This window comes from Lissotriton helveticus, chromosome 12 (genome assembly GCF_964261635.1).
Source record: "Lissotriton helveticus chromosome 12, aLisHel1.1, whole genome shotgun sequence".
Classification (NCBI taxonomy): Eukaryota; Metazoa; Chordata; class Amphibia; order Caudata; family Salamandridae; genus Lissotriton; species Lissotriton helveticus.
In genome coordinates this window covers 494375198-494387954 of record NC_136073.1, presented here as the reverse complement: position 1 = coordinate 494387954, position 12757 = coordinate 494375198, and the positions used below count along the sequence as shown (strand labels likewise).

The following is a 12757-nucleotide window of genomic DNA, read 5'->3' as shown; positions in this document are numbered from 1 at the left end:
GAAGGGGTCTCCTCTGCTCCCAGCCAACTACAGGCCTATCAGCCTCATTGATGTTACTCAAATTATTTTTTGGCAGGCTGATATTTGATCGCCTCCAAAACTGGATAGAGGAACTTGCTATTCTAAGTCCTTATCAGGCCGGGTTCAGAAGAGGGGTTTCTACAACGGACCAAATCTTTCGTTTGAACCTTTTGTTTTGGAAGACCGTGACAATCGAGGGCGGCAGTTTGTACACGGTCTTCGTGGACCTGCGAGCAGCATTCGATTTAGTGCCGAGAGACAGATTATGGATTGTTCTGGCGGAGCTAGGGATCCCGGTGGATATTTTGTCAATTTTGATGAGACTACACCAGGGGAATTTCGCCCGGGTCAGGTGTGGCAGAGGTGGGGCACTCTCGGGTAGCTTCCCCGTTGGCAGAGGGGTAAGACAGGGCTGTGTGCTAGCTCCGACCCTGTTCTGCCTCTTTGTCAACGGGGTGATCGACCACTTGAATAAGTTGGCTGATACTGACGCTCCCTAGCTTAGTGGCAGCAGTGTGCCTGCTATCATGTTTGTGGACGACACCCTGCTGCTATCTAAGACTCCCATGGGTATACAACGGGTTTTGGACGGGTTTTCGACCTTTTGTGTGGAGTGGGGGGCTGGAGATCAATGCCATGAAAACTAAATTTATGATCTTCAACCCTCCCTCCTCGACTCGCCCATACCCTTCCATAGGGCCGCTAAGATTAGAGAGGGTCCTCACCTTTGAATACCTGGGGCTAACCATTAACCAGAATATGACTTGGGACTCACACTGCACCAAGGCCACTATGAAACTGGTCCAGCTAATGGGTGGCATTTGTAGGATGGCAAGCAGGTCAACTTTTAAGCCATTTGGTCCCCTTATTCACATCTATAAAATGCAGGCAAGAGGGGCTGTTACCTACGGTGGAGAACTGTGGGGCCATGCAATCGCCAAGAAATTACAGATCAGCGAGAACAACTTCATAAGGCAGCTGGCAGCCCTACCACCTGGCACCCCCCTCCTTCCACTCAGATTAGATTTGGGTCTTAGACCCATTACTGAAGAATTGGGACTGAAACCTTTAACTTTTTGGCACAGAATTTGGAGCTCCCCTGAACTATCAAGCTACAGGGTCGAGCTCATGGAGATCCTACGCCTACCTAATGCCACCCTGATACCTTGGCTGAGATATATCAGGCAAACATGCGAGTCACTGGGAAGGCCGGAACTATGGCTTGACCCGGGTAATGCTTGTGGCAGGACCCCATGCAAACTTCTCTCGAGAGAATTTTACGAACACAAGTTGCTAGTCAAAACTTCATGGAATTGAAGCAGTCTCTGACACTGGCATACACCCTCATAGAAAGAGAGAAACCTTTATTCTGACCTATATTTCTTTTCACATGAGCATTAAAGTTTCAACGATATTACATACAGGATGCTACACGAAACAAGAAGTCATTCACATAGACTTAGTATTTGTATTTTATTTCTTTCATTTATTTTCTATCTCTTTCTTCACACTTTTGTTTTTCTCATTTATTAGTGAATATTTCATCAAAATTACAATACAGTGACATGGTAACATATGTACAAATCAGTTTAAAATGCAAGGTTAAATCGTGTCTTGACAGAAACCCCAAAACAGTGCATATACAGTTACTCTCACTCGTATCTACATTCACACATGCTCAATCTTTCATACTGATTGTCCTGACATTACTAACACAACGAACAACAGTGAACAAAAGTGATAAACAAATAATGTGTCCTCTAGTGGACTCCTCAAGATGTTGCTACAACCCGTAGTATTTAAGTCTTCCTTTTTATTGTAAGGGTTAATAGTCTTTAGTGATCCTTTCCTTTCTTTCTCCAGGGTGTGATTTAATTTTTATATGAGGGTCTCTGGTGCGTACGGCCTACGTACGTTTCGGTGATGTCATTACTTTGCTTCACCTTCTTCAGGGCCAACATGAAACTGGACAACAGACAGGTTCATACATACTATTAAAACCAGGGGGTTCTCATTATCTGTAATAAGAGCATATGTACCATCATTAGTTTCTGAGCATCTAAGATTCAATATGTTATTCGAGTGTTTAAATGAACTGTACATGCCAAGGGCTAACCTGTGCCAGAGTCAAAAAATAGTCTGGTGGAAAGGGTGCACTAAGCACCTCAGTACCTTAAATCCCAAAATAAGAAAAAAGAAAAAGGTTTGTGAAGGTATAGAAAAGTCCTGTGAGTTAAAGGATTTTTAGAAAATTGGTAGGAAGAGAATGGTTTGTATCCAAGCTGGCCTGATGGCGTGTGTATACATGCATAACGTGCAGGGTGTTCTAGTGTCTACCATCTAAAGGTAAATTGAAACGAGTAGCAACTACCTGTGTCTTTGAGGAAACCTTATAGACACTAGTAGCGGGATAGATCAGCTGGGCGCTAGTATTCTGGCTCTATAATCGGATATATGATCCTACAGGTGGAATGCAAATTGACCTGATAAGTTACTCTGCGTATTTTTAGCTCAGTCGAATATGGGACTATACACGACTGGAGTATTACCTAAGAGAAGTTGGTTCACGATATGCTTCAATAATGGCACACCGCCCGCAACGCCTGCCACCCGTTTTGCACCTAGCATCTCCTGCTACCGGTAGCGGGCGGTGTGCCATTGTTGCTTTCCCCCCCTCCTGAGACCCCTGGGGTGTGGATCTTGTGCATTACAAACAGTACAGGGACCTCAAATTGAAGGTTTCCCATCACTTTTGTTTGTTTTTTGCACTTTATTTTACACACTTGTTTTTAACTTTCACGTCCTCTGGAAAGGGTGGGCCTTAGCGTGCCCATACTGCCGAGGTACACCACCTGACGGTCCTGATGAAAGCCCAGTAAATGACACATAGACGGGCAGAAACATGTTGACCCCACTTTAAGTGGAAACAACCGAGTCATTAACTGGTAAGTTTCCCACACATATTTTACTTATGTCAAACTGACCATTGAATACATTTTTTTCCGTATGGTACAGTTTCTGACATTTTTAATTCACATTTCTTTTTGACACTTTTGCCACAAAGAACCTGCTCCGCAGTAATCTGGCGTTGTAGCACACCAGGGAGGCATTCGGCTTCTCCTGGTGGGCCCGATGATGAAGCATGTCACCACCCAGGGTGGTGAGTGAGGGCTTTCTAAAAAAAAACCCGCTGATTTCCACTGTGACTTCTTCAGGGAGATTTCTTCTCTGTGTCTAGTGTACACACTTCTCCCACGACACTCTTTTGTTGTTTTAAAAGAGATAGTGTCAGCACTTCTTTACCAAGAGTATTTCGTTACAAATAACAAGGGGGTGCCATTGTTTATCAATTTACAAAAAGAAATGTGGATCAAGTAACAAGGGTTAACCTTTATTAGGATTTTTAAGACGAAAAGGCAAGGTAACTTTTTGAATCTTACACTAAGATCCCTTCAAAAAAATAAAAGTCAGAAGTGTGCTTGAAAGTCACATTGAGACAGGTGAATTGGCCAAAAAACATTAAGCTATCAAATGCACTTACAATCTCCAATCACCATTTCTCTTTGTGTACCTAGCTCTCATTTTGCTTCGTTAGGCTCTCACTTACTTTCTCTATTCTGTCCCCAATCTCTGTCCCAATCGCCTCTCTCAATCTTTTCCCCATTGCCTCTTTCTGTTTGCTGCTGCATATATCTTCCCATTTCCATATGTCATTCTCTCTCTTGCTTTTCTATTTACTCCACTTTCTTTCTCTCAATCTTCTCTCCTTTTATAGAACCTCTTCTATGTATCTTTTTTCTATCTTATTTGTACTTCACAATATTTGTTATTCTCTCTCCATCCATTTTCTCCCTGGACCATGTATGGCAACTGGAACATTCTATTGGCTGTGCATGGCCTGTAGCAGCACATGCTTCCTTTCTTTGACCACGGTGCTTTTCACTGTTCCTCAGTCCAAGAAGCCTATGATCCTGGGGGCCTCATGGAACTAGAGAAGCCCCATACAATCATGGAACAAAGAAGATAGTTGTTAGAAATGGGGGTCTCTAGTTGGCAAGGGCTTGCACCTTTGTCCAAATAGGGACCCTTCTTCCTAGTCAGGAAAAGGGAGTTACACTGCTAAAATAACCCCTGCTCACCCCCTTGGTAGCTTGGCACAAGCAGTCAGGTTTATCTGAGAGGCAGTATGTAAAGCATTTGCACATAACCAACAGTAATACAGTGTAAGCACTACAAAAGGACACTTCACCAGTTTAGAAAAATATCTAATATTTATATACCAGACAAAAAACGATAAAAATCCACAATACAGTACTTCGGCAGTTATCAAAATACACTTTAAAAACAGCTCCTTGATGTCAATAGCTCTGTCCAGGGCTATTGCGGCGTCGTGGGGAAACAAATCCAAATAGTTCTGGCTGACCGCGGTGTCGCGGGCCAGCTACAGTGTTGGGAAGACCTACAAACAGTACCTTTTAGAAATGCAGGGCGCCGGCGACCTCTCGTGGAGTTTCTGAAAACACAGCGTCCTCAGGCGTCGGTTCCGGAGATCGGTGCAGGAGTCGTCGGAGCCCTCAAAGTCACACGCATTGCAGGTCGATTTGCTCTCTGTGGAAGTCAGGAGCGCTGGGGTCGGCATGCATCGGGTGCTCCGGTGCGAAGTGCAGCAGTGCGGTGTGTGGTTCTCTCAGGCCCTGGAGCGAGCAGCAGCTCGGTGGCAGCATCAGCAGGCGTCGTTGGTGAAACCAGGGTCACGGTGCGGTATTGCGGCAGTGCCCTCTGCGGTGCCAAGGCGTCATCGTGAAGCGAGGCGGTGCGGAGGGCGGTGCCCATAGTTCGCAATGCGAGCAGCGGCTCAGTAGTGGTATCAGCAGGCGCAGATGCATCTTTAGATTCTGAGTTTAGGCATACTAAATTTGTTTTTCTACCATGTTTCCTGGGTCAGTTAGGTTTATAAGATGTTATAACGAAACTGCCCATTCTGTGCTATGGGGAACAGGTAGCTTTGCAATAGTGAAAAACGAAATGGCTGTAATTCACTATCAGGACATGCCACACACACCAGGGCATGTCCTACCTTTCACATACACTGCACCCTGCCCTCTGGGGTACATTGGACCTACCTTAGAGGTGCCTGATATGTAAGAAAAGGGAAGGTTAGGGACTGGCAAGTGTGTGCACTGGCCGGGTCGAAATGGCAGTTACAAATTGTGCGCAGACTCTACAATGACAGGTCTGAGGTACCTTTTTAAGGAAACGTACATGGGTGGCACAATCAGTGCTGCAAGCCCACTAGTAGCAGTTGATTTACAGGCCCTGGCACACACAGTACACTTTACTAGGGACTAACCAGTAATTCAAATACCCAATCATGGAAACACAAATCCATAACATAATTTACCACAGGAGCACTTGCCTTTTGCCACTGATAAGCAGTGAGAAAAGTGTGCAGAAACACTACGCCAGCAAAAACAGAGTCAAAACCGGGAGTGCACAAAGCAAAAACTCAGAGGCAAAAGGTCCAAAAGATGCCAAGTCTAACACATGTCCCCTCCAGCTGAAAGTAGGAATAACTACCCAACCTCCTGGGAGTTCTCTTCACTAAGGCCGAAGAACCTGGACAGACCATCTGCATTGGCATGTTCCGTGTTTTGGATTCTCATCCCTCATTTGCATTAACCACCTGAGGGGCCTGTGGTCTGTCTGAACCCGGAAGTGAGTCCCAAACAGATAGGGCCTCAGCTACTTCAGGACCCAGACCACAGCGAAAGCTTCCCTTTCTATGGCACTCCTCCTCTGTTCCCTGGGGAGTAGTCTCCTGCTAAGGAAGACTACAGGCTGGTCTAGGCCCTATTTGTTCAGCTGTGAGATCACCGCTTCCACACCATGCTCTCAAGCGTCAGTCTGCACAACTAATTTCCTAGAGTAGTCGGGTGCCTTGAGCAAAGGTGCCATGTACATGGTGGCCTTCAGGGCATCAAAAGACTTCTGGCAGGACTCAGTCCAGATCACCTTCTTGGGCTGCTTCCTGGAAGTTAGCTTGGTTAAGGAGGCAACAATGGTGCCATAACCCTTAACGAATCTCCGGTAGTACCCGGTGTATCATAAAAATGCGCTCACCCCTGTCTGGGTCTTGAGGGGCTCCCAAGCCAGAATGGTGTCAATCTTGGGTTATAGGGGTGCCACTTGGCCCCTTCCCATCTGGTATCCCACGTACACCACACAAGCCTGCCCGATCTGGCACTTACTGGCCGTGATCGTGAGGCCTGCTCTCTGCAGCACCTTCAACACTTCACCGAGGTGCTGCAAGTGTTCTTCCCGGCTGGAACTGAACATTGTAATGTCATCCAGGTAGGCGGCACTGAAATTCTCCAGCCCCGCCAACACCTAGTTGACCAACCTATGGAAGGTGGCAGGGGCATTCTTCAACCCGAAGGGCATCACCCGGAACTGGTAATGTCCTTCTGGGGTTGAAAATGCTGACCTCTCCTTGGCCCCATTTGTTTGGGCAATCTGCCAGTACCCCGACATTAAATCAAACATGCTGAGGAACTTGGAAGCTCCCAACCGATCAATGAGCTCATCAGTTCTGGGGATGGGGTGGGCATCAGTCCTGGTGAGGGCACCGAGCCTATGGTAGCCCACACAAAACTGCAGTACCGGAGTGACACTGGGTGCAGCAGCCTATGGAACCAAGACCAATGGGCTGGCCCAAGGACTGCTGGAAGGCTCAACCACCCCTACCACCAACATCTTAGAGACTTCCTCTTTGATGCTGGCCTTGGCCCGGTCAGTCAACCTGTAAATCTGTGCTTCACAGGAGGGCTGTCACTGGTGTCCACGTCATGGGTACACCAGTGAGTAACACCAGGGGTCAGGGAGAACAGTTGGGAAAACTGTCCCAACAACCGGTGACAGTCGCTCTGTGGTCAGTGTAGGGGAGAGGATCACACCTTCCACTGACCCATCACCTTCCTTGGCAGACAGGAGGTTAGGGAGAGGCTCACTCTCCTCTTCCACCCCACCATTTGTCACCAAGAGAATGCTCACTTCGGACCTCTCAAAGTGGGGTTTGAGACGGTTCACGTGGAGGACCCTCAAAGGGTTCCTAGGAGCCTGCAAATCCACCAGGTAGGTGACATCACTTTTGCGCTCCACCACCTCAAATGGCCCAGTCCACTTGTCCTGCAAGGCACAAGGTTCCACTGGGGCCACGACCCATACTATCGTCCAGGTTGAAATTTGACCAGGGTGGCATTCTGGTCATACCACTTCTTCATTTCTTCCTGGCTTGCTTCCAGGTTCCCCTGAGCGAGTTTCCTGAAGTGGGAAGTTTGGTTTCGCAAGTTTTCCTGGGAGCTGCCTCCCAGCCTTCCTTCACCAGACTTAGAGGTCTTCTCACAGGGTGACCATACAGGAGCTCAAAGGGGCTGAACTCAAGAGACTTCTGTGGTACCTCCCTGTATGCAAAGAGAAGGCACGGCAAGGGGACGTCGTACTTATGCCTCATGGGTTCTGTTAGACCCTTAATCATGCCCTTCAAGGTCTGGTTGAATCTCTCTACCAGACCTTTACCTTGTGGGTGGTAAGGAGTGGTGATCTTGTAAGTCACACCACACTCCTTCCACAGGGATGTCATATACTTAGATATGAAGTTGGTCCCCCTGTCAGAAACCGCCTCTCTGGGAAACCCCACTCAGGAAAAGATCCCCATTAATGCCCGGCCTACCACTGGCGCCGTTGCTGTCCTGAAATGGATCGCCTCTGGGTACTGGGTGGCATGGTCCACCAAAACCAGGATGGACCTGTTGACCATGGCGGTCTTGGCATCCAATGGCCCAAAAATGTCCATCCCTACCCTTTCAAAGGGTCTTCCAACAACTGGAAATGGTTGGAGAGGAGCTTTGACCTTGCTCCCACTCTTACCACTTGCCTGGCAAGTTTGGCAAGACCGGCAAGGTCCATCTGACTGCCTTCGCATTTGGGGTCAGAAGAAGTGCGTGACAGGCCTGTCAAAGGTCTTGTCCTGCCCCAAATGAGCTGCCTAAGGCACAACTTGAGCCAGACCCAGTAGGAAGGTCCTGAAATGCTGGGGTACCACCAGCACAAAAGGCTGACCCAGGCTCAGCGACCTTAGGCTCACTATGCAGGAGATCATTCTCCCAGTGGATCCAATGTGATCCGGACTGATCACCAGCTGCCTGGTCTGCAGCCTGCCTCCGCAGACACTCTAGAGAAGGGCACTCTTTCTGCTCCTTGCAGAATTCCTCCCTGGTGGGACCTCCTTCTTGCTGCCAATGGGTCAGCTCAGAGATGTACTCAAGTTCAGCTACCTGCTCCCCTGTAGGCACCGGGGCGTCCCCCTCAAGGTCCGCCTCCTTCCTGTCAGTGGGAACTTCGGGGGCCGGTTTCCCGTGGCCCTTGCCCTTTCTCTTGTCAGGGACCTAGGCCACTGTTTCAGGCTCCAAGTCCTTTTGACCACCCTCTCTGGCCGCCATAGACCGAGTGGACACACATGCCCACTCTGGCAACCCCAGCATCTCCAAGTGAGACTTGAGCTCAACATCCTTCCACAAGGACTGCTCCATTACCTAGCAGACAATCTACAGGCATGGAAGGGCTCACAACCACCCTCAAGGGACCTGAGACCCCCCCACTCAAAGGGAACCTGCGCTACCAGACACTGGAGCTCTGAATTGTCTACCGCAATTACTTGGTGGAATGTCCCTGGGACTATCTGTTTCTCAGAGACCAGGTGACAGCAGACTGAGGTCACACTGGCTCCTGTATCTCTGAGATCCTCTACCCTTTTCCCATTGATGGTCACCCAGGTGCTGTATTTCTTTGTGTTAAGGGGCACCTGGTTTCCTGGGACCATCTCACTGTCCCGTAGTGAGACAAGGGTGATTTCTGCGGGGTCCCCACCCTCCTGTGGGTTCTCCTCCTTCTCCCCAAGCGCTCCACTAGCCAACAGTTTGGACTGCCCACTGGTGGGTTGCTGAGCACCCTTTGAGTACCTGGGATCCCCTCTTCATGTGCCCCACCTGGTCACATGCAAAACACTTGCAGGGGCTGTTCTCAGCAGGCCTTACTGACAAGACCCCTTGTTTCTTATCTCTGGGGGGATGGGAACCTTTACCCTGGGTGTTAGTTTGGGTCCCTTTAGAGAACTCCTTTGATTTACCCCCCACTTTTCTGCTGGGGACCCTGCCCACCGTTGGCTGAGTCTCCCCCAAATGCTTTCTTGTAGACCCTGGTACTCACCCAACGGTACGCCTCCATAGCAAGCTTCCTTGGGTCAGTCAGCTTACTATCAACTAGGTGCTAGCACAGATCTGCAAATCATAGACTAGACAAGTTCTCCTATGCAATCAAATTGTAGGGCCCCTGAAAATCTGTCACACTACTGCCCTTAAACCAGCCATCCATTGACCGGCAAAACACATTCACACATTCCAACCAATTGTTGGCATCAATATTCTTACTGGACCTGAACTGATCCCTGTATTTTTCAGGAGTAAGACCATACTTAGTGAGAAGGGCGTCCTTCATGTCTGGAGAGGTGAGGTGATACCCCTTACCCAAAGCTATTACAGTATTAAAGGTTGCTTCTTCTGGGAATAGAGGTCACAGCCCTGCTCTCCAATTCTCCTCAGGGACCTCATTCATGTGGATTGCTGGCTCTTACCCCCGTAACCACCTATGTATGTCATCCCCCCTTCTCGAATTCCTTGCCTACATTCTTTCGGATGTGCACAATTCTGTCTGCCTGTCTTGACGGGTTACTGCCACCATCTGAGCTGGCTCCACTCCTCTTATCCAGCTCTTTTATCCTGATCTCGTGATCAAACATCATTCTTTTCTCTTCCATGGCTATCTTAAGCTTCTCCAGTTCTACTGCCTCTCTCCTTGCATCCTGCCTGTCCTCCAGCTCCTCTAGGGACATGCCACTGCTGCCTTGCCTGGGGGGTTACCACTTCCCAAAAGCACATCCACTCTAGAAATAGGCTCCTCGGCCTCTCCACAGAGATCACCAGACTACTTGCTGGCATGTTTGGCTGTTTTAATTATCGTGCCAGACATTTTCAGCCTCGGCCCCCTGTTGGTGGAGAATACTTCACCTAGGAACTGCGTACTCTTCTTTGTTACACTGCATCTAGGGCATGTACGTTGGACCTAACGAAAGCCCATTAACAATTCCCTCCTTTTGATAACATGTCTGGCTGCTACCCAGGCCCTCAGCGCCTTTTGTAGCTTGTCCTTCCTGGTGAAGCCTCTGACTTGGACTTTTAGGTTTTTACAAATTGATTTAAATTCCTTAACATTGTAGGTTTCCAACCTATCCTCCTCAAAGGCAATTTACAGGGATGCAACGTGCTCTTGATTCTGGCATGATTAAGTAGCTAAGTTGGCAAGATCAAAAATAGGGCAAAAATAAAAAGAACTATTATGTGGCACGTAATGGTCTGCGATATGGTAGTAGTGTACACCAATCACTGTAAGTCAAGTGCAAACGCAAGTCCTATCCTCATCGCTGACAATCAATGTTAGAAATGGGGGTCTCTAGTTGGCAAGGGCTTGCACCTTTGTCCAAATAGGGACCCTCCTTCCTAGTCAGAATAAGGGAGTTACACTCGTAAAATAACCCCTACTCACCCCCTGGGTAGCTTGGCATGAGCAGTCAGGCTTATCTTAGAGGCAGTGTGTAAAGCAATTGCACATAACCAACAGTAATACAGTGTAAGCAATACAAAAGAACACCACACCAATTTAGAAAAATATCCAATATTTATATACAAGACCAAACATGATAAAAATCCACAATACAGTACTTAAAAATCGGCAGTTATCAAAATACACTTTAAAAACAGTTCCTTGATGTTGATAGCTCCGTCCGGGGCTATCGCGGCGTCGTGAGCAAACAAATCTAAACAGTTCTGGCTGACCGCGGCTACGGTGTTGTGAAGACCCGCAAACAGTACCGTTTAGAAATGCAGGGCGCCGGAGACCTCTCGTGGAGTTTCTGAAAACACGGTGTCCACAGGCGTCGGTTCCGGTGGTCCGTCCAGGAGTCATCGGAGCTCTCGAAGTCACACGTGTTGAAGATTGATCTCCTCTCTGTTGAAGTCAGGAGCGCTGGCGTCAGCAGCCGCCGGGTGCTGCGGTGCGATGTGCAGCGGTGTGGCGTGCGGTACTCTCAGGTTGCTGTGTGAGCAGTGGAGGTGTCAGATAGCATCATCAGTGACACCAGGGTCGCAATGTGAGATGAAGACGGTGCTCTTCATGGTGCAAGCAGGTCACGAAGTAAGCAGCGTCGTCGTCGTTGCTGAAACGCTGTCGTCGGCTGATGAACTGGAGTCGATGGCGCCGGCGTCGGTAGGCCAAGGCTGCGGTGCAGGATGAGGGCAGTGTGTCATGTAACATTAAGAGCAATGCCCTCAAACCACGGTGCAAGCAGCAGCATCGATTTCGGCGGGGAGCGGCATCATCGGGGATACCAAGGCATCGTCGTAAAGCCAGGCAGTGCGGAGTGCGGGGCCCACAAGTGGCAGTGCGAGCAACAGCTCGGTGGCGGCATCAGCAGGCATCATCTGTGAGACCAGGGTCGCATTGCGGTGGTGCCCTTTGCTGTGCCAAGGCGTTGTCTTGAAGTGAGGCGTTGCGGAGTGCGGTGCCCACAGGTCGCAGTGCAGTCAGCGACTCAGTGGCAGGGTCAGCAGGCATCATCAGTGAGACCAGGGTCACAGTGTGGCGTTGGGGCGGTGCCCTCTGCGGTGCCTTCAGGACACAGAGTCGGCAATGGTGTCGTAGACGTCATCGGGTTGCTTCTCTTCTGTTGCAGCACAAAACACACAGTTCTAGTGCTGAGGGCAGAAAAGCTTGAAGTCTTTGCTGTTCCTGAGACTTTTTGAACAGGGGGAAAGTTATACCTCAAGCTCTTGGAGAAAATCACAAAAGTAGTTTGCAGAAAGTCCAGTCCAGTCCTTTTACTGCCCAAGACAGAAGCAGCCACTGCAGGCCAGACCAGCAAGCACACCGCTGAGAAGTAAGATGCCTTTACCCCCTCTACCCCCGCCAAATCCCCTCCCTCCAACACCTCTTCAGACACTTAGCTGTAATGTAACTTCATGTGACGAAGACATCACCCTTTCTGACATCGGCGCTCTTCTGAAGTCACTATTAAGCCCCTTGGGCCCGGGCCACCCCCTTTGCACTCTCTTAAACTATCCTTGCCACTCACCAATTTGGAAATCATGGCCACGAGAGAGACAAGGGGAAAGTCTCTCTAGTAATACGTCTTTAATGAACCCCCCAGATATGGGTACTCCTCCCCTCCAGACCCCGAACATCAGACCGCCCATTCTAAACATACTATCTTGGAATGTGGCTGGCCTGGGGAACAAAATAAATTCCCCGGATTGGAGCTTATTTATCGAGGGCAGGGATATATGTATGTTCCAAGAAACCTGGACGAGAGAGGAAGTATCCCGTACAGGTTTTGCATCTTGTTTTGTCCCTGCAAAGTGGGGGGGGGCTAGGGGGCGCCCTTCAGGCGGCCTTGTGATCTGGGTGGCGGCCGACCTGGGATGCACGGTTGCCGTGCTTCCACTAGCCACAGAGGATATTCTTGGTCTCTTGTTAGAGTGGCCGAATTTGAGTAGACTTGTGGTGTTAAATGTCTATTCCAGGCCGGTTGGCATCACTCAGGAGTCACGTACCATCGATGACCTCTCGG

At 49.1% G+C, this 12757-nt stretch overlaps 1 protein-coding gene across 1 annotated transcript in view; it reads right to left on the bottom strand.

The window, feature by feature from the left end:
• ADAMTS18 (ADAM metallopeptidase with thrombospondin type 1 motif 18) overlaps positions 1-9967 on the bottom strand; it is a 386340-nt gene extending 376373 nt beyond the window's left edge. Inside the window, exon 1 of the mRNA XM_078668828.1 lies at positions 9761-9967. Within this exon, the coding sequence (XP_078524954.1) occupies positions 9761-9967 (207 nt within the window). The remainder of the gene's footprint in view (positions 1-9760) is intronic.
• Positions 9968-12757: the final 2790 nt, after the last annotated feature.